This window comes from Dermochelys coriacea, chromosome 6 (genome assembly GCF_009764565.3).
Source record: "Dermochelys coriacea isolate rDerCor1 chromosome 6, rDerCor1.pri.v4, whole genome shotgun sequence".
Taxonomy (NCBI): Eukaryota; Metazoa; Chordata; order Testudines; family Dermochelyidae; genus Dermochelys; species Dermochelys coriacea.
Genome location: NC_050073.1, coordinates 31,737,808 through 31,763,626, shown reverse-complemented (window position 1 = coordinate 31,763,626; position 25,819 = coordinate 31,737,808). Strand labels below are relative to the sequence as shown.

The 25,819-nt window shown below is 39.6% G+C and overlaps 1 protein-coding gene across 3 annotated transcripts in view; it reads left to right on the top strand.

The window, feature by feature from the left end:
• GALNT18 (polypeptide N-acetylgalactosaminyltransferase 18) overlaps window positions 1-25,819 on the top strand; it is a 410,017-nt gene that overhangs the window by 371,512 nt on the left and 12,686 nt on the right. For 2 of the 3 annotated variants that reach the window (XM_043516559.1, XM_043516560.1), the window contains exon 10: window positions 190-354. The exons of the other annotated variant lie outside the window; for it this stretch is intronic. In XM_043516559.1, coding sequence (XP_043372494.1) covers window positions 190-354 — 165 coding nt within the window. The remainder of the gene's footprint in view (window positions 1-189; window positions 355-25,819) is intronic. 3 annotated transcript variants of the gene reach the window in all.

Here is a 25,819-nt window from a genome sequence, read left to right as displayed (position 1 = left end):
ATAGATAGTTTAAAACTACTGTTACATATATTACACTACTTCCTACATACAAAATGATTTACAAGCCAACAGGGGACAAGATGATAGGTCAATTCTAGTCAATATATTAACTCTTGCCGTTATTAGCTTTGACAGAAATAGCTCCTCCGTCTTCAGGCCATGAGTCTTGTTTTGTGCTTTCTCTTGCAGAATGTTTATTACACAAGTAATCAGCAGATCCATGTGGGTGTTCTGAGTCCCACTATTGATGATGATGACAACAGATGCCTGGTGGACGTGAACAGCAGGCCCAGACTCATTGAATGCAATTATGCCAAAGCAAAGAGGATGAAGCTTTACTGGCAATTTACTCAGGTAATTCTTCCTTAAAACACATTTCAGAAGGTTCAATGGGGATTAGCTTTGTTTCTGTACCTGAAACATGAATTCTCTGTTTTCCATCAGAACTGAATTGGGTGTATGCTTGGTTTCTGTACAGCATGCTAGAGAGCCATACTTATATCTGATCCTGATATCCAATAACTCAGGGAGTTATAAGGCTCTTGGGTGATATTCTTCAAAGTTTATTAAACATAATTTACTGCACCGTGCAGCTCTCTAAAGCATGGGTATGCTACCCACTCCTGTGAAACACTGCTAGCAATCGTCACCTGTCAAAAAAGTAATAGCAGAATATCAAATTCCAGACATTGGTGGGGTGCCGTCCTTGAGCAGCCTATCACATTTGGAGATTCCCCTTTCCAGAATCCACCATGCGAGGAGCTGTAGAATGTGGGCTGTGAAGCAGTGCTCTCCAGCAGCTCTCTCTGTGTGTCATTGTGCAGTGGAGATTTTGGGGCTCCCTTCTCATGAAGGATCTTCTGCAGAGAACTGCCCTCTGCAAAAACAGCTTGCTGAGGCTTTCCACAAGACTCAGTATTGGCCCTCAGAACCTAGGGTGAAATTTACCCCTGTGCAGGGAGGCTAGCGCAAGGCATGTGCATCACTTAAGTCCTACCAAGGTCCTGTTTGGAGAACTTAAGTGGTGCATAGACCTGTGAGCTGGACTTCTGCAACGGGGTGAATTTCACCTAAGTGCATAACCTCAGCTGTGACTCCTGGTCTCTTCTAGTCCACTTCACGTGGATTTGCAGAGCACTTTTGCTGCCCACTCATTAGTTTAATCTTACATTTAACCAGCTATTGAAACTTCAGTAATAACTGCAGTAGAGATGTCCTGCAATTAACTGGAGTGACTACAATTAGTGCAGTGCTCATTTGGACTTTATGGTCACTAACATATATTAATGAATTTTTTATTATAATTAATAGGAAGCCATGATCATTTTTAAAGGATAGTACTCAAGTGGCAGTCCTCAAATGCCTAGGCTGGCAGGAAACTGGTATCATAGCCTTCACTTACAATGTCCTTACTGTTGTAGATTTAAGTTTGTCCTGTAACATAATATTTAACAATATTTTAATATGAATACAAGAACATAAGAGGTATCATACTGGGTCAGACCATGGTCCATCTTGTCCAGTATCCTGTCCCCACTAGTGACCAGTACCAAAGTGTATGGGGGAGTGTACAGAACAGGGAAAATATGGAATGATCCACCCCTGTCTTCTACTCCCAGCTTCTAGTAAGCATGGAATTGTGTCTCTGACCCTCTTGGCTAACAGCCATTGATGGATCTATCCTCCATGAACTTATCTGGTTCTTTTTGGAACCCAGTTGTACTTTTGGCCTTCACAACATCCCCTGGCAAGGAGTTCCACAGGTTAGCTGTGTGTTGTGTGAAAAAGTACTTCTTGTTTGTTTTTAACTTGCTGCCTATTAATTGCATCCTGGTGACCCCTGGGTTTTGTATTCTGTGAAATGGTAAGATTTCTCTGTTCACTTTTTCTGTGCCATTCGTGATTTTACAGACCTCTATTCTATCCTCCTGAGTCATCTCTTTACTCAGCTGAGCAGTTCTAATATTTTTAATCTCTCCTAGTATGAAAGCCATTGATTAGCTTCTCTGAACTGCTTCCAGTCCCACTATGTCTTTTTCTGAGATGGGGCAACCAGAACTGGACACAGTATTCACGGTGTGGGCATACCATGGATTTAAATAATGGCATTATGATATTTTCTGTCTTATTTTCTATCCCTTTCCTAATAGTTCCTAACACACTGTTAGCCTTTTTCATCAATGTTGTGCATTAAGCATAAATTTTCAGAGAACTATCCATGGTGACTCCAAGATCTCATTCTTGGGTGGTAATAACTAACTTAGAACCTAATGTATAGTTGGGATTATTTTTTTCAGTGTGCATTATTTTACATTTTCCAATGCTGAATTTCATCTGCCATCTTGTTGTCTAGTCACCCAGTTCTATAAGATCTGTCTGTAACTCCTCATCTGCAAATTTTTCCAGTCACTAACGATTATTTTGAACAGCACAGATCCCAGTACAGATCCTTGGGGGACTCCGCTGTTTACCTTTCTCCATTGTGAAAACTGACCATTTATTCCTACACTTTTTCTGTCTTTCAACCAGTTACTGATCCATGAGAGGATCTTCCCTCTTATCCCATGGCTACTCAGTTTCCTTAAGGACCTTTGGTGATGTACCTTGTCAAAGTATTTCTGAAAATCCAAGTATACTTTATCAACTGGATCACCCTTATCCACATGTTTTTGGACCCTCTCAGAGAATTCAAATAGATTGGTGAGGCATGACTTCCCTTTACAAAAGCCATGTTGACTCTTCCTCAAAAAACTGTATTTATCTATGTGTCTGATTATTCCGTTCTTTACTATAGTTTTTAACAATTTGCTTTGTAATGAAGTTAGGCTCACTGGCCTGTAATTGTCAGGAGCTCCTCTGGAGCCCTTTTTAAAAATTAGTGTTATATTAACTATCTTCCAGGCATCTTGTTCAGAGATTGATTTTAGTTATAGGTTTTGTACTACAGTTAGTAGTTCTGAAATGTCATATTTGAGTTCCTTTAGAACTCTTGGGTGAATATCATCTGATCCTGGTGACTTATTACTTTTGTTATCAATTTGTTCTAAAACCTCTTCTATTAACACATCAATTTGAGACAGTATTTCAAATTTATTGTCCAAAATGAATAGCTGTAATGTAGGTGTCTCCCTCACATTCTCTGCAGTGAATATGATGCAAAGAATTCATCTATCTTCTCTGCAATGGCCATGTCTTCCTTGAATGCTCTTTTAACACCTTTGTTGTCTGGTGGACCCTCTGCCTGTTTGGCAGACTTCCTGTTCGAGATGTACTTTAAAAAATGTTTTACTGTTAGTTTTTGCGTCTTTATCAAGTTGCTTCTCAAATTGTTTGTTGGCCTGTCATATTATACTTTTACATTTTACATTTTACTTGCCAAAGTTTATGCTTCTTCATATTTTTCCTCAGTAGGATTTGACTTCCCTATTTTAAAGAATGTCTTTTTGTCTCTGAAGCTTCCATTACGCTGTTGCAAAAAAAGCAAATGCCATTTTAGGGGTTGCATTAACAGAGGCATAGCATGCAAGTTGTGGGAGGTGATAGTACTGCTCTGCTTGGTGTTGGTTAGGCCTCAGCTGGAGTACTGTGTGTCCAGTTTTGGTCACCAATATATAGAAATGATGTAGAGAAACTGGAAAGGATCCAGAGGTGAGCGACAAAGATGATAAAAGAGGTGGAATGCAAGCCATATGAGCAAAGGCTGAAGGAACTGGGTGTGTTTAGTTTTGAAAAGAGGAGATTGAGGAGGGACACGATAGCAGTCTTCAAATACTTGAAAGGCTTCCATAAAAAAGATGGAGAATGGTTGTTCTTTCTTGCCACAGAGGGCAGCACAAGAGGCAGTGAGTTCAAACTACAGCACAGCAGATTTAGACTAAAGGTCAGGAAAAAAATCCCTAACTTTAAAAACAGTAGAATAATGAAACAGACTGCCCAGGGAGGTTGCAGAAACTGCTTCACTGGAGGTTTTCAAACGGAGGCTGGATAGCCATGTGTCTTGGATGGTCTAGACACAACAAATCCTGCATGTTGGCAGGGGGTTAGACTAGATGACCCTTGCGGTCCCTTCTAACCGCATGATTCTATCATGCTGTGATCACTTTGCTGTTTAGCCATAGTGGCATTCTTCTGGTCTTCTAATTGTCTTTTCTTCTTTGGGGATATACATTTAGTCTTAGCCTCTATTACAGTGTTTTTAATTAGCCTCAATGCGGCTTGCAGGCATTTTAACCTTGTGACTGCTCTTGTTAATTTCCATCTACCTAGCATCATCATTCTTGTGTAGTTCCCCTTTTTTACAGTTAAATGTAACTGTGGTGTTTTTTTGGTTTTGTTTTGTTTTTTGTATTTTCCTCCTTATAAAGATACTAAATTTAATTATATGATGGTCCTATTACTGAATAGTTCAGCTGTAGTTACCTATTGGACCAGAACCTGTGCTCCACTTAGGACTAAATCAAGTGCCTTTCCCCTTGTGGGATCCAGGACTAGCTGCTCCAAGAAATGGTTATTTATGGTATCTAGACATTTTTTCTCTGCATCATGCCATAAGATGACATTTACCCAGTCAATATGAGGATAATTGAAGTCACCCATTATTATTGCATTTTTTGATTTTTGTAGCCTCTCTAACCTCTCTTAGCATTTCGCAGTCACTGTCACCATCCTGGATGGAAGTCCATAGTATATTCCTACTGCTTTCCTCTTATCATGCAAGCATGAAATTTCTATCCTTGGAGATTCTATTGTACAGTTCGATTCTTTTAAGATTTTCACCTTATTTGACTCTTTTCTTTTTTTAACATATATTGCCACTCTCCCACCAGCATGACTTACTCTGTCATTCCTATATATTTTGTACCCTGGTATTACATTGTCCAATTGATTATCTTTATTCTACCAAGCTTCAAGAGGCTCTCCTTTGTAGTGTTCTGCTTGCTTAGTTTTGGGAAATTCTTTTAATGGATTGTAGTAACAGATTTATTCAAACTCTAGTTAAAAAAACAGTCATGTTACTGATTAACATCCAACTGTATGGTCCTTGATCCAGATGACCTGACCCTTGGGTGCCAAAGAATCCATCACCTCTGCTCAAAAAAACTGATGAATTTGGCATGATTGATTTATATATATTAGAATTGATTTTCTGGGCCCATATGTTTGCTGTTAGGGTAAAAAGTGAATTAAGTGAATTAACAGTTTTAATTAACCTCCTCTCCACACCCTCAACATTCCAAAACAAAACATAAACTTCAAAAATCTCTTAACCACCTTGTTAGAAATTTGTGTCGCCTTTTCCCTTCTATATTTCCATTCTGTAGTGGAAGCACAGTACTGTGCTATAAATATTCCAAGGAGTCCAGTGTTAATTCCCGCAACCTAACTTCCTCTGAAGAGAAGAGGGAACCACTTTTTTTTGACTCTTTATGATAAATTAAGAGGCAAACGGAATAATTAAAGGCATGCTGTTCAAAAAGGATTGTTTTGTTAGTACCCAGAGTGATTAAAGAGTTGTAGTTTCAGCACACGTAATGTGATGCAAAGTAGGTTTTGCATGCTGTAAGCTATGAGAAAACTAATGAGAGTAATCAAGGATTGCCAAAATAAATGATGCATTGTGTTCTAGTTGCTCACATTTAATCTGGTAAAATGAGTACACTTCTCAAAACACATTGGACGCTATCTTAAAAAATCTGAAAAGCATTGTTGTTTCTTTTACTACATTTTGAAAGCTCCTGCCTTTACTTTTTTATGTTACACAGTGATCAGGACTACTGCACAGGGACTGTAGGTGTTGATGTTCATGTAGCACTTTTAGACCTGGAGCTGTTCAAATATTAATATATTTTTAAATGTAGTTTTTGGCTTCTGATCATCAGATTTCATAGCCCCACCTAATGACTTCAAGCATGTGCTCACACTTCTGTAGCTTCTGAGACATGGCAATGATCCCCACAGAGAACTCTGATAATGTAGGTAATAAAAATGGGAGGGGAAAGAATTGCATGATGAAGGAAATGGGCTTTGCAAACTGATAGGAGGACAGACAGATTGAACTGGATTTCCCAGAATCGTGCAAAGTAATTCACGTGTCCGGGGTTCCAGGCCTATGTCTTGGAATTGAAATGAGGTAACATATATAACTTCCTGCAAAATACACCTTACATTTTCAGAGGCAAAACCTTGATCCATAGTGCAGCAAGGATATCGAAATGTATCTTCAGTCTTACCGCTACCTTTTAAGTTTCTGTGAAAATTGATAGGCTCATGTGGATAAAACTGCAAAAAGTACCAGTTAGATAGCATTCCCCGTTTTCTCCATTTGCAGTTAGTGGAATGATTTCATTATGTTAGTTTAATGATGGAAAATGTGGTTAATAATAATAATTATTATTATTTAATAATACAACAAAATTAAAAGATAAATTTCATTCTCAGCTAACACTGACCTACCTGATCCTGTGAGACCATTCTAGCACTACTCACATGCTTAATGTTAAACATGAATGTAAGTCTTTGCAAGATTAGGGCCAATATGTAGAATTCAAACTTAACTTCCTATCTGTTTAATTCAGTTTTATTTAGTTAACTTTTATCTCATGCAAACTCCCCACCCAAAGTTTCCCATCCAAAATGCTTGACATGCCATTTAGAGCCTTGACAAGCCATTTAGAAACACAAGAATATAGGAAGTGCAAAGTAAATCAATCAAAGCAACAGCATTTCTTCCTACCACACATCATTTGATCTCCAATTATGTGACTAATATGGCTTAAAACTCCCTGTTGCACTTTTCCAGTAGACAGAAATCTTGCCCTCAATTGCCTCAGCATTCCATCAAAATCCCACTCAAAAAGATGGCCTTTGTATGCCTGGTAGATCAACAAATTTGGGCTATTTCAGCCCTGAGGGGCAGATCATTACAAAGGAAAGGGGCCTTTATGGAAAATTTTCTGCAAGCAACCTCCTTCCTTTTATAACAAGGGGATTGAGCTCATTTATTTTCCGCGCTGTTATTTTAATGTACTATAGAGTATGAAAAGAAGTAAAGACAGCAGGGCAAATGGAAATCCAGCAATGATTAGTTGTTCATTTAGAAGGGAAGATGCAGAAATTAACTCTTCATCCCAAACTGCAATAATATTTGAAATCAAGAAAACAATGGACTAGATGACACAGGGAATTGGTTCTAGGACATGGAGTCATTTACATCTAAACAGAAATGGGCCCAAATCAAAGCCACATCCAAACACAGGCAGAAACGTTGAGTGGTTTGAGATCCAAAGCTGATTCTAGATCCTCATTTTTCAAATGGTTGCTATCTTTATCATGGTCTAAACCAGAACCCTGGATCCTCCAAACAGTCCTGAATTAAGTGAGTTAAGGTGTGGATCTGAATGTGGTGACTTGAACCCATCTCTTCCTCTAAGAACTGGTGTGAATTAGACCCAGGTTAGTGCATAGTTGATGTTGTTGCTTAGTAAATGATGGTTGTCCTGTGGCCATCTCAACAGAAAAGTTGCTCTACCATCTCACTATGAGGAGGTTCTACCAGGTCAGGTTTAAGATACATTGAAGACACAGCTTGGGGAAGGTTACACTGCCATTGGCTATGCCTCACTTCTCCTGTGGACAACTAGAGGACTTCATTTGCCAGGGCTATTTTATTCTGTTCTGTTCCGTATAGGTTATTATACCACACATCAGTATTGTATCTGAGCGCTTTCCTGTAGTTCATTTCGTAAGGTGACCAGACATCTGTCATAATTTGTTGTTCTCTCCCCATGGAGAGAAGCATGTGCAGTGGAGTGTCTTGGTAGGGCTTTCAGGGGGCTGTTCGTTTTTTGTTGTGTTTTAGTGTACCAGTTACTATGTATTTATGTTAGAGAAGGCAAGATCAAAGAAATGTGCCTGGCACTTGGAGTGGAAGATGATGAGGTTTGTGATGTTCTTTAGCTCCTGGAGGAGTTGATTTCCCAGTCTTGCACTGCTCCGAGAAAGTTCTGTCAATCTGGCCTCTTTCATGTGCAATCCAATTTCTAAGAAAATAAGGGATAAAAGGAGTGGTCAAGAAGAAACTATAGTAACATGTACAAATGTATTAACTTTCACAAGTGTAGGTAGTATAAGGAGTAATTTGATTTTTATTATACAGTATTAATTTTCTATTGATATGTGTATTGGGAAGTTTCAGGTTTAGTTGGAACATAAGAGTTTCAAATTATTCACAGTGTCAAGAAATTCTCCGAAGGCGATTTTTATTGTTAACATAATAATGCATTAATATTTTTAAACTCATGATAAGATTTTCAAAAGTGCCTAGTGATTTTTGGGTGCCTCAATTTTCAACACACTTAAGGAACCGATTTTCAGGAAGTGATGAGCATCATCTACCCTCTGGAATTGTGACCTGTTTAAAATGTCTTGTTTTTGGCACTCAACAAGTAAGACACCCCAAATCACTATCAGTTTTGAAAATCTTGGCCCATGATATGTCCACAGTACAATATTTTAATATATATCATTTTTAAAATGTAATTTATGATGGCTTTGTTATCAACCAAATTATTATCTCAATTAGAAGGATGTAATTAGTGGATTTAGTGAAGTCAGTGGAGTTATTCTGGTTTTACATGAATGTAACTGATAGCAAAATTGCTCCCTTTGCCTCTCCATGGAAAGTCAGCTACCAGATTTTATTCTGGTTAAGTCTGTGTACCAAATATTCAAAAGTTGCCTCTAATATAGGCAAAACCTTTTGGCTTCTCATCATTTCATAGATGCTAAGTATCTTAAATATACAGCATGGGCCTCACAAATCTAAGGGGCTGAGCCTGATTCTTGTCTGTCTCACTCCAGTGTAAATCAGAAGTCACTACTCTGAATTGACTTAGATTGGTATAGAACTGATGTGATAGGAAAATCTGGCCCTCTGTATCTAAAAATCATTTTAACATGTGGTCCTAAATGTGAAAAGTGATTGGATATAAACATTAGGAAAATTGATGTGGGCTTTTTTTGTTCTATTTTTGTTGCAAGACAAAAGTTCCTGGAGCAATCAAGTCATTCAAACTCTTATATGAGGGGAATTTAATCATGATCCAGCTGATCTGACCCTCAGCTGATTTCCATACTAGCCTACAGCTTTATAAATGTGCTAAATGCAGTGTGAACTGATGAAGTGTAGGCTTCAGTGATACTCTTGCTCCCAAGGCTTCTTTGAGTGTTTATATCTGTAATTATGTCAAATTATGTAAATTAACACTGAAAAGACTCACACAAGTGCATAATGTTCACTAAGTTTATTGCTTAGAGTGTCTGTCAGGTGTTCTTCTAGGCAAATACTTTTCTGGAAGCACTGCTGTCTTGAACTGAAATAGTTTTTGTAACTGTGCTGTGTCCAAGATATGAGAGAGATGATGTGGGTGAGGGAATATCTTTTACTGGACCAACACCTTTATTGAACTCAGCCACCTTGTGTCTCTCACTGGAAGAGGTGAGCTGCTGTCAGACTTTTAAATCCGTATTGCCAGTTTTCACTTAATCAGAAATAAATAGGGCCTTCTAGAAGAGCAATTAATGATTACTGCAAATGGTAGGGAGTGGGAGGACAGAGACAAGAATGTTCATGTAGCAAAGTGGAAGCAACTTTATTAAACCATTATTTTAAACAAAATATCTACTAAAGGCAACCTGTCCTGGCAGCAGTGAACAAAGGGGAAGGCTATATAGCATCAAGCTGTCACCGATGACCTTCCTTTTCAATACTCAAATCCAAAGTATTCTAATATTTCCTAGGTCTATTTAGCTTGGATTATCACAGCCCTTCCAATGCCTAACCAAGGTAAGAGCCCCATTCAGACCACTGTATGAGGCAACTACCAGCCTCATACAATGATCAGGAGTCATGCAAATCTAACCACCTTCTTCAGTAAAGGAGGACTAATCCCCCCATTATAATCAATTGTCCACCATTAGTTTGCGGATGATACCAAACTGGGAGGGGTTGCAAGTGCTTTGGAGGATAGGATTATAATTCAAAATGATCTGGACAAACTGGAGAAATGGTCTGAAGTAAATAGGATGAAATTCAATAAGGACAAATGCAAAGTACTCCACTTAGGAAAGAACAATCAGTTGCACACATACAAAATGGGAAATGACTGCCTAGGAAGGAATACTGCGGAAAGGGATCTGTGGGTCATAGTGGACCACAAGCTAAATATTAGTCAACAGTATAACACTGTTTCAAAAAAAGCAAACATTATTCTGGGATGTATTAGCAGGAGTGCTGTAAGCAAGACATGAGAAGTAATTCTTACGCCCTACTCTGCACTGATTAGGCCTCAACTGGAGTATTGTGTCCACTTCTGGGTGCCACATTTCAGGAAGGATGTGGACAAATTGGAGAAAGTCCAGAGAAGAGCAACAAAAATGATTAAAGGTCTAGAAAACATGACATATGAGGGAACATTGAAAACATTGGGTTTGTTTAGTTTGGAGAAGAGAAGACTGAGAGGGGACATAACAGTTTTCAAGTACATACAAGGTTGTTACAAGGAGAAGGGAGAAAAAGTGTTGTTCTTAACCTCTGAGGATAGGACAAGAAGCAATGGGCTTAAATTGCAGCAAGGGTGGTTAAGGTTGGACATTAGGAAAAACTTCCTAACTCTCAGGGTGCTTAAGCATTGGAATAAATTACCTAGGGAGGTTATGGAATCTCCATCATTGGAGATTTTTAAGAGCAGGTTTGGCAAACACCTGTCAGGGATGGTCTAGATAATACTTAGTCCTGCCATGAGTGTAGGGGGCTGGACTAGATGATCTCTCGAGATCCCTTCCAGTCCTCTGATTCTATGATTGTCACACCATTGTGCATAGTGTCAGACTGACAACTGTGTAGACAGTCATTTAGGTGATTCTTGGAGATACCCTCTGTAAGGGATTCATTTGACATGAAAAGTGTTGGGGAGCTTCATCTTGCCCCAGCCTTCTGCAGCAGAAATGAAGCCTAGTCTTTGCATATTCTTTCCCAAAGTCTTGTGGAAGTGGCTTACTAGAGCCAGCACTACATCTTAGTACAGCTGATAAACAAGGCATGTATTTAAGGGGTGTGTGTGTATATGTGTGTGTGTGTGTGTATATATATATATATAATATATATGTTTAAAGGACCCTTTTAAAATCTTCTTAATTAGTAGGTTTCAGCTTTCCTTATTCTGAAACTAAAATGAAAATCCAAATCCTTCAGGAATTGAAAAGAGAAACATTTCAAATAAAATAAAACCAATAAGTAAGAACAACTTGTCTGAAGAGAGAAATTAAATTCCTCACTCCATATATAAAGGCCATAAAGAGGCCATGCCATACCGTTAATTCTGCCCCTCCATAGCTTATCTAATGTTTTAGGCAGGACCAGTGCCAGGCTCAAGGGGTGTCATTAGGAGGAGGCACAGCTAACACCATGTTAGCACCAGGAGCACTAATACAGTGGTGACAGGATTGTGGAAGCTGCCGTCTTTTAATTCTCACCTTTATTCAACCTCCCTGAATTGTTCTGTTAGGACCCAATCTCTTTATTAAAGTCAGTAGGATTTTTTCCATTGGTTTCAATGGGCTTTGCATCTGGCCCTGTGAGATAATTTTAGGGAGTAGTGGGGTTCCTATTGAGTTCAGTGGGCTGTCTGGGAACAGCTGAAAGCAGGACTTACCCTTCTGAAGTGGCACCACATGCTATATCTATGTTATTTATTCAGTATGTGCAGGAGCAGCATTTCACACAGCTATTAATTCCAACTTGAAAGCTTTCTAAGAGCACTAAGGAAGTTTGTACCGTTCAGGTGAGCATTCCCACATGCTCCTGGATACATTATGCTGAACAAACCCTCTCATGTATGTCCCTCTTTTTTAATGCACATTTGAAACACCAGAATAGCTCTTATGTTAAATTATTTATTACTTCCTCAACATCCAGTGAGATTTCCCAAGTTCCTTGCATTCAGAACAGTTTTATATGGCAAGTGAATTCCCTCCCTGTGGGTGAAAGTCACTTCTGCACAGAGGCTCCATGCATCACTTAAGCTCCAACCATTTATGGCTGGAAGAGATTAAGGGCTGGTCTACACTACACAGTTAGGTCAACATAAAATAGTTTGTCAACCTAATTATGTCAGCGTCTACACTACAGCCTTCCTCCCACTGACATAAGTGCCCTACTACGCTGATATGACAACTCCATGTCCAGAAGAGGCGTAAGGCTTATATTGGTGTAGTTACGGCGATGCAGTGTCTGTAGACACTCTGTTGCTTACATCGGCGGTCTTGTCAATTTCAGGGCAGGAGCTGTGAAATTGATAACAAAGCCCCCCACTGCCCTGGAGAGCTGGGCAGCTGGACCCTGCTCCCAGCTGGGGTGAGAAATCCAGGGATCCTCCCCCCCCCCCCCCATCTGGGAGCTGAGCTTCAGACCTCGCTTCCAACTGGGAGCCAGTCCAGAAGCTGGGGTGGCTTTGGACCTGACTCCCAGCTGGGAGCCCGGGGTGAGAAGCCTGAGCAGCCCCTCACCTGCTCCCTGCCAAGAGCCAGGCAGGGAGTCGGGGGGTAGGGTGGCCAGAAGAGCAGCTGGACCCTGCTTCCCGGTGGTGAGAAGCCCTGGGTGGCTTCCTCGGGGAACATGGCACAAGTCAGGGGGAGCCCGCTGGGAGCCCAGGAGCTTGTGAGGCAGACAGGCTCGTGGCAGGGAGTTCCCAGCAGGCTCTCAGCTCCCCACACTGACCCTCTTAGGTCAGTGAAAGTGCTCCTGGTGAGAACGCTCACCACCCACCCAAGGAGGGTAGTGTGGATATGCACCACTGCAGTAATTACTACTAGTATTAGTCAACTTAGGTTTGTAATATAGACATACCCTTAAAAAGTGCGCTGTGGAAACAAACAGTCATTTATGCAGAGGCACATATAGGACATATCACAGATGCCTTGCAACTCTCTCTCCTTCTGCCTGGCCAGCTGTTCCAGCAGTGCCCAAGGACCAGGAGAGAAAGCGGGGCTGTGGTGCTGCTGTTACACTATTAGTAGTCCCTCAGCCACAGCATTGTATTCCTATATCCGATGGTGTCCGTCCACCCAGCCTGGAATCCAAAAAGCTGTTTATGGGAGTGTATGGGACCCTCACCCACCAATAAGGGCAAGATGCCCTCCTCCTCCCACCCCAAAACCCAGAGACAGACCAGCTAAGCAAGACCTCCAGCAGTTCGGGGAACCTGCCAGCCTCAAGAACTAAGGAGGACCCATTCCCCAAATAATTACTGAGCTCACCACCGGGAAAAGTACCTGCTCCTACCCAGTCAGTCCTCCTACAGCCAGCCAGAAAGGGCAGGGCAACCTGCCTATCAGCACAGATACTGCTATGAGAAACAGTTGCCAGAAAGGGGATCTACCTAGAGCTGCCTAGTGGGGAGTCAAGAGGTACTTGGACCAAGGTTGAGGATGAAAAGGTTGCTGGATTTGGGAGGGGGCAAGTAAGAAATAGTATTTTGCAGGAGGGAAGAGATAAGGGTTTAATGCACAGGGGGTGGGGAAAGGGAGGAAGTATTTTACTCAAAGAATAACTGTGAATTGCCAACCGAGGGTTGAGCATTTTTGAAGGTGTTCCATGTTGCAATTTTGACAGCAGCACATCAGGTTCTATTGTTATCTTTGCTCTGTCAGCATAGGTGAGATCAGAGGGCAGGAAGAGTCCCCACCTGGTAAGATCAACACTCGACATTAACATCACAAGGGGAGGGGCTCGGCCGTGCACATGCCCAGAACAGCACCAGGATGCTGGTATCTAGAGCTAATGTCACAGCACTGTTCCATGCATGTGCACAGTGTGGCATCCATCCCACCTATCTATGGTGTTTGTACTGATCATGGGAATACTGTGAATCTTGTCACTTCTTTTGGAGAAGTGAGAGGAGGTCCAAACACTCCCATCATTACTGTTAAGAGCCAAGTGATCTGAAATTAAAGCCATTGTAAAATACTGCAGCAGTTAAGTGAGCAGGTAAATGAAGTTCCCTTCTTAAATATTTTAGCATTTTTCACCATGTTTCTCTATAGCTCATAATTGTTCCCTGGGAAAGTGCTGCCAGAGTGAAATACTGTTGTTCTCTCCCTGCTTTAACACCACAATGAAAATATAGTGTTGTTAGAGGAAGCAGAGGGTTGGAGTTTATATTCTGTATCTTTCCCATGGCTATAGTTTGCATAGCTGGAGTTTATTGTAATGAAATGCTTTGTTCCTCCGGTGCAAAAAGAAGATATAGCATGGAAACTAGTGCATGCTAATAAATAACGATTAAGGCGTATGCATTCTCCAGCTATAGATTGAATTTTGCAGCTACAGTAGATTTCATTAGAGGAAAACTAATATTACTGTGCTGTACAGTGTAGTCCATCTGAATGGAAAGAGATTTTCTGGGTGTAGCGTTTTGGGATTATTCCCTATGTTTAAAATCTCAGCAGTTGGTAATCTTACTTTACTGAAACTACTGCTGCAGCACTTTGATCATTGTCTCTCACATTTTTGACTTTTTATGACTAATATTTAGAATAAATAATCCCTTTACTGAGAAGAAGAAGAAGAAGAAAAAATAGCAGAATGTAATGGGAGTCTGATCAAGGAAGAACGTGACCTCCTTGACTTTGGCGGATATGCACAGGAAGCTTTGTGAGCAATCAGTATTAAGCTTTTAAAGAAAATACATGAGAATAGCAACAACTTGTAAAGTTAACTTCGGTGGTAGTTTTTTGTTTGTTTTTTGTTTTGTTTTTGAAAGCCCTCTGTTTTATAAGCACATCAGAATTCTGTCATTTCCTGACTGAATGCTTTGATATGCACTGTGCTTTATTGAAACGCTCTGTCTGACGGTTAGCTTTGCTGCTTTGGGGCATGACTGTGTGGGCACAAAGTTCTTTGTCACAGCAAGCTTTTCAGACTTTAAAGAAAATAAATAAGTATTGAATTATCTTTTGTGCTATCTTGGGAGCAAAGCTGTACATACAATCTGCTAACAAATGCAACTGTCACATGCTTAATTCCCCAAGTACCACACTGGGAATTTAGCTTTTTTGGGGGGGGGCACAGCGGTGGCATGCAAAGGGAGAGGAAATTACTCATGCTCTTTGGTTGATACGAAGTAATTGGTATATGTATATTTTATTTAAATAAGAAGTATTCTGTTTGGTTAGTTCCTGTCTCTTTTAATGGCTAGAATAGACTTAAAAATAATTAGAAAGCATTCATACTTCACTGCTGCTACAGATATACTCCTTTGTAAAAGAGTGCTTCTGAGGTACCCTTATTCACTGATCCTTACATGGCTAAAGCCCACATTGTTACTACTCCAGCCTGTGAGCTGGAACAGGAACCTTAACTCCTGCATTTCACTTCTCTGAGATGTTAAGGCCACTGCATCCACCAGCCCTTGGAGCTCTGTTACTGGGCTTAAACTCACTCTTATGTGGGTGAATTTCACCATTCTTATCCCAGACCATTGTGAAGTGTTGCTGTGCATGGCTAAACAGTTGCCTGTTTATATCTGAGAACCATTCCTCTACTCGGTGGAGTAATTCCTGTGTAGTATGTAGATCCAAATCCTGCCCCGGAATGCTTGCACATGATTTCAGTGGAGCTGAGTTCCGCGTGCATCTGGGGGAAGAATTTGCCCTGCAACTTGAAGGACTTTTTGGAATCTTTCAGAATAAAAGTCACTAGACACATTATTATATTATTACTTGTCAAGAATTTCGATTTATACTGTCCCTTTAGCTCAAAAGGATCCCACACTCTCAAAATCTATTTAGGGAATGGGATCATATCCTCTGCTGCTGATGTGAAATACAGCAGCTACACAACTACCCTCAGCAACACTGAACAACTGCTCAGATCAGGAACGGAAGGAGAATACTGCATTCATTTGAAACTGCAGGAGGAGTATAGACAGGCAGAACGTAATTACCCAAAGTGGAATTCGGCCAACTGATACCTGCAAAAAGGCTGAGGTGTTGTTTTTTTTAATGACTGCAAATGACCAGGACTCTAGTTTTAAATCTCAACCACAAGACAGCACCTCCAGAACCACAAGTGCCCCCGGACATCATGTTGATTTAGGTGGAAAGAGTGCTGCCTACTGAATCATCACCACCTCTTTCTGCTGCCCCTAGCTGTTCTTTGCCTGTCTCTGATCCAAATACTAACCCAGCTGGACCCTACTTATCCTTGGAACTAATAGGATCACTCTACTAGCTGTTCTAGTTGGAGGCCAAGAAATTTTACCCACTATACTACTTGCAGATGAGAAAGTGGTATTTAATGACATTCTCATCTTATCTGAGTGTATGCTTCCACTTAGTTTGTGTGCAACTCAAACAGTATTCCTTTTACATTGAATACCTGACCTTAAAATAGGTAGCTTAAAGTATTTGCAATTTCAGTCTTCTTAGCATATGTCTAATTAAGTACATCACCGTGATCGCTTCTTTGACAAGTTGTACTAAAGTGAATTACTTAGAAATATTTGTAAATCGTCAAGTGTTCAGAATCCCTACTCCATGTACTCTTCACATCACACATCTCAGTATGAAAGTATGAATGTGTGCAATATTTTTGCTTAATGAAAAAAATCAATATTTATGGTAAGTGGCCTGAAATCTATGCAGTCCCTGTTTGGTAAAAACTCTTCATGATGGCAACCAAATGACATCTTAAATAATTTAAGTCTTGTACTTGGAGTAGTTTTCTAGTAACAAGTTTTAATTTTCACAAATTACATGCAGAACTTACCATCTAGAAAGTTCTTGGTCAAATGCTGCAGTAAAAAGCACTTTTAATAGGTGCATTTCAAATCTTTTCCAGCATTTCACACTATGCAGCATTTATTCTCCTGAGGACTGTGTTTAAGCTCCAAAGATACTCACGTTGAATTAATTTAAAAGGAATTCAGTGCATTCCTCTGCTTTTCCTACAAAGCAGATATTCTATTTGCATATTTTAGCATATAATTTTCTATACCACTTCTATTTTTACAAAGAAAATGTGTGTTCTAACCTCACGATGCTCTTAATTTTTGATAGACTAACTCTGATTTTCTGAGGTCCAGATAGAATCACTCTGAAATTACATATGAAAATTTTTTTATGACGGTAAGGTGTTGTGTACTGTACAAGATCGGAATTGTCATTAAACAGGTCTGTTTCTAATGGGATCCTGCAGGGTTTGGTTATCTGCCCTATGCTATTTATCAACAACCTGGAAGAAAACATAAAATTATCACCGATAAAAGTTTGCAGATAACACAAAAATTGGGAGAGTGATAAATAATAAAGAGGACAGGTCACTGATACAGAGCGATCTAGATAGGTTGGTAAACTGGATGAAAGCAAACAATATGCATTTTAATACTGCTAAATGTAAATGTATACAGCTGGGAACAAAGAATGTAGGCCACACTTACAGGGAAGTAGTGATTCTGAAAAAGATTTAGGGGTAAGGTTGCCAACCCTCTAGGAATTAAAGATTAATCTTTAATTAAATATTGTCATGTGATGAAACCTCCACGAATATGTCCAACCAAAAATTGGTAACTCTATTTTGCAAGGGAGGGAGGGATAATCAGCTGAAATGAGCTTCCCCCTTGACCCTGTGGCCAAAAGAGCTAATGCAATCCTGGGGTGCATAAACAAGGGAATCTAAAGTAGTAGTAGAGAGGTTATTTTACCTCTTTATTTGGTACTGGTGCGGCAACTGCTGGAATTCTGTGTCCAGTTCTGGAGCCCACAATTCAAGAAGGATGTGGATAAATGGCAGTGGGTTCAGAGAAGAGCCATGAGAATGATTAGAAAACATGCCTTATAGTGATAGACTCAAGGAGCTTGATCTATTTCACTAACAAAGAGACAATCAAGGGATGTCTTGATTACAGTCTGTAAATACCTGCATGGGGAACAAATATTTAATAATGGGCTCTTCAATCTAGCAGAGAAAGGTAGAACAAGATCCAATGGCTGGAGGTTGAATCTAGACAAATTCAGACTGGAAATAAGGTGTACATTTTGAACAGCAAGAATAATTAACCATTGGAACAATTTACCAAGGGTCATGGTGGATTCTCCATCATTTATCATTTTAAAATCAAGATTAGATGTTTTTCTAAAATATATGCTCTAGGAACTATTTTGGGGAAGTTCTTTGGCCTACATGATATAGGAGGTCAGACTAGATGATCAGTATTCTCTTCTGGCTTTAGAATCTAAGAGACATAACCTGATGGCTTTATTTAACGTACTGGTTTATAACACTTAGACAATTCCAGTGGAGAGGGCACTGGACTGGAATTCAGAAGGCCTACATTCTATTCCTAGTGTGTCTGTCGACTTGCTGTGTGACTTGAGCAAGTCACCTTTGTCCCCCATTTCCCCATCTTCAAAATGGAGATACTGCCTACCCATTCTTTCAAGCACTTTGAGATCTGTGGATGAACAGCACTATTTAAGTGGCAATCATTATTATTAAGTATTCTGACCTCACAAGCAAAATCAGAGCCAAATCATACTTCTGTTAAAGTTAGTGAAGGTTTTGACATTGACTTCAGTCAAAGCAAGATTGACCTATAATGTATAACCATGGTTTGGCAAGTGAATGTGTCAGAGCCTCATTTTAACCTGACAGTACTTTAGAATACAGGTAAAATTAAATCCTGGACTCTACAGACAGTTCAGGTGAGATTAAAGGATAATATGTACTGTAGCAACAGAGGATTTCCTTTAACAAACCAGGCAATTGGGCCATCAAGTCTCATGTCCTGCCTCTGACAGTGGCCAATATATAACAGATCAGAGAAAAGTGGAAATTCCCATGATTCATTTAGTAAATTGTACTAGTTTACATTGAGATTAGGAAAAAATTCCTTTCCTTTATTGCCTGTCGGTGTATAGTTTTCTATGATGACTGGAAACAAAAGTTTGGATTTTTGACCATGATATCTAGTTATCCTAAAGTGCTTAGTGTAATTGCCCATGCTAGAGTGCACAGCTCGTCTGTGATGTTGGTCTAAATCCTTGTCCTTTTTGTTCAGATAGCATCAATTTGTATCTTTGTCTGTAGGAACTGGTTTGTTAGCAGCATATATGACATTCCAAATAGTTCATTTTCTGGGTTAAAATGAGTCATGTTACTTATGCAGACCTTATATCAAACATTAGGGTTGGAAGATGCAGACTAATTAAATCTAACAAAGAAAGGAAAAACAAATCTTGAATAACAGTGTTTTCAGTGGAGCTATAAAGATGTTTCTAGTAAGTCTCATAAAGAAGTAGAAATATTTTTTTCTACCTGTAACAACTGCATTTTGGGAGTATTTTTTGAGAGATCTTAACATTTTATAAAGTAATGAGCATGTTCTGTAAGGAAAAGAAAGGACTTGTAACTTGGCTAGATTTTTTTTTAAATGGTGTTAAAACAAGAAGTGCTTGCTTTTTGTCAGACTGGTGAAGACCAATTAGTTACTCACCAGATGTGGGATGGTTGAAATATCTCACTTTTGTAAACTCTGGACTTTTCATGTCACTGTAGATTCTTTACAGTAGTTTTCTCCATGTGTATTGGTATGTCAGTATTTTGATCATCTTGAGAAGGGCTAGTACTGTGCCTTTTGCTCTTTGCCTACAGCTAGAGCAAAAGATTTACATGAAAGCCCCACGCCTGCATTCTCTGCTTACCCAACCCTGGCCACAGTAAGAGTTTTGGGTGACAGGAAAAGACCAAGGTGGCAACCCCCATAAATGCACGATCTACTATAAAAACAAACTCTGCCCAAAGCCTAGGAGCATGTGATTCATCACCCCATAGATCAGATCCATAATTTATCTTGTCTGGCATCCTGCCTCTAGCAGTGCAGTGGCTGATGTTTCAGGGAGATATGGAGCCCATCAGTAAACACCTGTGCATTGTAATTCTATGGAAGGAAATTCCCTTCTTCAACCTTGAGGTGCTCAGCTTATGTCATGAAGCATGAGATCTGATTACCCATATCATTATCTTAATGTGCACACAGCTACACATTTTATCGGTGCTCATAAAATTAATCTAGCCCTTTTTTAAAATCCAGCCACAGTTATTGACTCAGTGACCCTGAATAACAGTGAATTCAATGGGTTTACTAAATCATGCATAAAATACAGTAGTTGTTCTAAATTTACAGCCCCTTAACTTCATCAGGTGTGTTCGTTCTACTGTTATAGGACAGGATACAGAGGAGAGACTCTCCAGGTTTCACTATTCCTTCATAGTTCTGATGATCTCAGTCAGATCCCCCTGCTTTTAATTTCCAGGCTAATAGATCTTATTTTTTTGTAATCCCTTATCAGTGCATCCAAACAAACTTCTAATCATCTTTGTTGCCCTTCTCTGGACCTCTTAATTCTCTGTTCCTGGTACTATAAATCTTTCAATTCTCTGCTTTTTGTGACGTCTTAGGACCAGCCCTAGCCTGGTTTAGTATTTTATATCCAATCTTACTGCTGAGCTATTTACAGGAATCAGTTATACATAATTTTAGGATTAAAAAAATTCTTCTGGGTTTTTCACAAAATGCACAAAGCAATCCCAGCCTTTTGGTATGTATTATTCTCCTGCTTCTCTACACTAGCAACTAATTTGCCAGCGTGGTTCCTGAGGGTAGAATTTTCTTTCACACAGATTTTTCACACCCAAAAATGTCTCTTCACAAAACAGACTGATTTGACCTGGTAGGAGACCTGGGTATGGGGGCACTGTCTTGAAACTCTCATTCTTTGGCCAGTTATGCTAAATCTCAAGGCATATGCACAGTCTTTTAGCATGCACAGGTGTCCTACTAACAAAAATCATGTAAAATTGCATACCTTAAATATAACCTGGCTTCTACATTAGACTTCAGAGTATAGGGATTTCAGGTTACATCTGTAAAGCGGCGTGTGGCCAAAATACACACACATCCCATCACTTGATAACAGGATTTCTGCATGTACCTCCTGTTTGCTACTACATTTAGGATGATAGGAGGTGAATTTTGAAGCAGAATGTAGGAAGTCGACTACACTCACAATCCTGTTCAGTAATAAGGAACAAATTGAGAGAAATATCATCATATATACTGCAGAGCATTCTTATTTTCACTCCTAAAATCTCTGCTGTGTTGTAACATACATGGATGTAATGCTGTCAAAAAATGCAATCCAATTCACCATACCTAACAGGTTCATTCATATAGTAAAGGCTAAAATATATCATTCAGAACACCACCTATGGTCAGAAGATAGATGCTAGTCACCAAGTGCACAGGGGAGATCTGAATTTGACTCTTGGACACTATCTCTTGCTATTGACACAACTAGGATGGGGGTAGAGCCTAGCTTTTATAGAAGGTGTACTTAAGAAAATCAGCAGGTAAGTGGCTACCAGAAAGAAAAGGTTACTTACATTGTAATCTTTAGTTTGAGTATGATTGCCAGGTCTATATTTGGGTTGAAGATCTGCAATGAAAACTCCATTGCAGATCAGAAGTGGTGCTGGTATCAGAAGTGGTGCTGGTAACTCACTAATCATTCTTCCCTTTGAATCAATACAGAACAAATTCTAAGGGTGGAGTGTACTGTTGTCCGTATTTTTTACAACCTGTCAAACAGAGTTCCTGTCCATTACTGATCTAATGAAGACAAAGGACATCTTTTGAAAAAGAGATGTTAGTCTCAATGATCTGGGTGATTTCCAATTTGGATAATTTCTCCCATCCTAAACTTCCAATGCAGTTGGATTGTGGTTTTTCACCATTCCTGGTAGTAACATGCTCCTTTTTCTGTGAGCTCTTAAAGAGCTTCTGGATCAGATTTACAAAGATATGTAGGCACCTAACTGTAAAATCAATAAACTTGAAATAAATGGGAATTAGGTGCCAAATACTTTGGTGAATCTTACCATTTTTGTTTTCACCATAGGTAGGTGTCTTTCAGTGGTGGGTTGAATTGATTCCACTATGGTTTGGGAATATCCTGTATTACTGCTATTAAATAACAGTGCTTTGTAATCCTCTGGGATAAAGTTTGCTACATCAATCCAAGATATTATTATTAGTTAGTCATACATTTGGTTTTCAGTTTTTGTCTTTTCTCTATTTAATTTGATTTCCATTCTAATTAAATTCTCTGTATGCTATTGCATTTCTCCTGCCAGGTTTAATTATCTTTATTTAAATACTTTAATTAACAGTATTGTGTATTTCTAGATCCTGTAGCTTTAAGTATTACACAAATAATTCAAATGGCTGTGTTTAGAACCTAGACTATTCTTCATGCAAATAAAATATCTGGATTAAACAAAACAGTTAATGAGTGTGCACCCAATTTGTTTTTAAAACAGTTTTTGAATGTGCTAATAAAACTATATCATTTGACTTATCGTGATTGTTATAGTACAGATACTGCATCAGTGTAAACATACCGGATGGTGTAATAATGAGAAGTCAGTGAAAATCATATTTCCAAATAGTAATTCAAATTGCAGTGGTGGAATGGAGTCTTTCTAAAAATGGGATATAGGAAGAGTATAACAATTGCTGAAATGATGTCTACTTTGATTTGGAGAGGAAGTTTCATTTTATAAGGCCATAGACTATGTGGGCAAATGAAAGACAGGCTGCCTTATCATGAAGGTTGGCTGGCATAGTAGAGTCCCAAATTTAGTTTAGTCCGTTTCTAACAGGTACTGTGGGCCAGATTTATCCATTTTGTAGCTTTAATGAAGTCAGTGCCGTCATACCAGCGATTCATGTAGATCAGTGTCAGAAAATAGTTAACACTCACATTCAGAAACAGAGCCTGATAAAGAGACCCCATTTACCTGCCTATCTATAAATACCAAGTTTGTGTAGTTGGTTAGACCCTAAGAACATAAGAATGGCCATACTGGGTCAGACCAGTTGGCCCATGTAGCCCAATATCCTATCTTCCGACAGTGGCCTGTTTCAGAGGGAGTGAGGAGAACAGGGCAATTTATCAAGTGATCCCATCCCTTGTTGTCCAGTTCCAGCTTCTAGCAGTCAGAGGATTGGGGACACCCAGAACGTGGGGTTGGGTCCCTGACTACCTCAGCTACTAGCCCTTGCTGAACCTATCCTTCATGAACTTATCTAGTTCTTTTTTGAACCTAGTTATACTTTTGGCCTTTACAGCATCTCCTGACAAGAAGTTCCACAGCTTGACTGTGCATTATGGGGCGAAGGACTTCCTTATGGTTGTTTTAAAACTGCTGCCTATTAATTTCATGTGGTGACTCTAGTTTGTGTGTTATGTGAAGGAGTAAACGACACACCATTCATGATTTTATAAACCTCTATCATACACACACCCCAGGGTCCCATTTCCAACCTGAACAGTCCCAATCTTTTTAATCTCTCCTCATATGGAGGCTGTTCCATATCCCTCATCATTTTTGTTGCCCTTCTCTGCACCTTTCCCAATTCTAATATATCTTTCTTGAGATGGAGTGACAAGAACTGCATGCAGTATTCAAGGTGTGGGAAAACCATGGATTTATATAGTGGCATTGATATTTTCTGTCTTCTTATCTTTCTCATGGTTCCTAACATTGTTAGCCTTTTTGACTGCTGTTGCACATTGAGCAGATGTTTTCAGAAAACTATTTATGATGACTCCAAGATCTCTTTCTTGGGAGGTAACAGATCATTTAGATCCCATCATTTTGTATGTAGAGTTCGGATTATGTTTTCCAGTGTGCATTACTTTGCATTTATCAACCTTGAATTTCATCTGCCAATTTGCTGCCCAGTCACCCAGTTCTGTGAGGTTCCTTTGTGGTTTGCTTTGGACTTAACTATCCTGAGTAATTTTGTATCATCTGCAGTTTTTGCCACCTCGCTGTTTTATCCCTTTTTCCAGTCATTTATGAATATGTTGAATAGCACTGGTCCCAGTACAGATCCCCTAGGGGACACCACTATTTACCTCCCTCCATTCTGAAAATTGACCATTTATTTCTACCCTTTGTTTCCTGTCTTTTATTGATCCATGAGAGGACCTTCCCTCTTACCTATGACTACCTACTTTGCTTCAGTGAGGGACCTTATCAAAGGCTTTCTGAAAGTCCAAGTACACTATATCCACTGGACCAACCTTGTCCAAGTTTGTTGATCCCTCAGAGGATTCTAATAGATTGGTGAGGCATGATTTCCTTTTCCAAAACCATGCTGACTCTTCCCCACCATATCATGTTCATCTATATGTCTGATAATTTTGTTTTTTTATTATAATTTCAACCAGTTTGCTGGTACTGAAGTGAGGCTTTACCAGCCTGTAATTGCCAGGAACACCTCTGAAGCCTTTTTAAAAAATCAGCACATATTAGCTATCTGCCAGTCATCTGGTACAGAGATGGATTTAAGTGACAGATTACATACCACAGTTAGTAGTCCTGCAATTTTATATCTGAGTTCTTTCAGAACTCCAGGGTGAATATCATCTGGTCCCGGTGACTTAATACTATTTAATTAATAAATTTGTTCCAAAATCTCCTCTACTGACACCTCAATCTGGGACAGTTCCTCAGATTTGTCACCTAAAAAGAATGGCTCAGGTATGGGAATCTTACTCATGTCCTCTCCAGTGAAGACTAATGCAAAGAATTCACTTAGCTTCTCTGCAATGGCCTTGTCTTGCTTGAGTGCTCCTTTGGCACCTCGATCATCCAGTGGCCCCACTGCTTGTTTGGCAGGCTTCTTGCTTCTGGTGCACTTTTAAAAGAATTGCTGCTGTTAGTTTTTCTGTCTTTTGCAAGTTTCTCCTAAAGTTTTTTGGCCTGCCTAATTACACTGGACTGGCCATAGTTTATGTTCCTTTATAGTTTCCTTAGTAGGATTTAACTTCCAATTTTTAAAGGGTGTCTTTTTGTCTCTAACCACCTCTTTTAGCCTGTTATTTAGCCACAGGGGCACTTTTTTTGGTCTCCTACTGTTTTTATTATTTGGGGTATACAGATAGTTTGAGCCTCTATTATGGTGTTTTTATTTAGTTTTCATGATGCTTGCCGGTATTTCACTTTCTCATTTTTGTGTAGTTCCCTTTTTTGAAGTTAAATACTACTGTGTTGTGTTTCTTTGGTATTCCTCCCCAACACACACACACACACAAACACACTCACACACACACACAGATGTTAAATTTAATTACATTGTGGGTGCTGTTACCAAGTGGTTCAGCTATATTCACCTCTTGGTGATCCTGTGAACCACTTAGGACTAAATCAAAAATTCTCTCTCTCCTTGTGGATTCCAGGACCAGCTGCTCCAAGAAGCAATCATTAATGGTGTCTAGAAAATTTATCTCTGCATCCCATTGTGAGATGCCATATTCCCAGGCAATATAAGGATAGTTGAAAATCGCCATTATTATTGTGTTTTCTGTGTGTGTGACCTCTCTAGTCTACCTGAGCATTTCACAATCATCCCCACCATCCTGGTCAGTAGGATGTAATGTAATCTTGCCCATATGCTCAGGGTTTAGCTGATTGCCATATTTGGGGTCGGGAAGAAATTTTCCTCCAGGGCAGATTGGAGAGGCCCTGGAGGTTTTTCGCCTTCCTCTGTAGCATGGGGCATGGTTGACTTGAGGGAGGCTTCTCTGCTCCTTGAAGTCTTTGAACCATGATTTAAGGACTTCAATAGCTCAGACATGGGTGAGGTTTTTCATAGGAGTGGGTGGGTGAGATTCTGTGGCCTGCGCTGTGCAG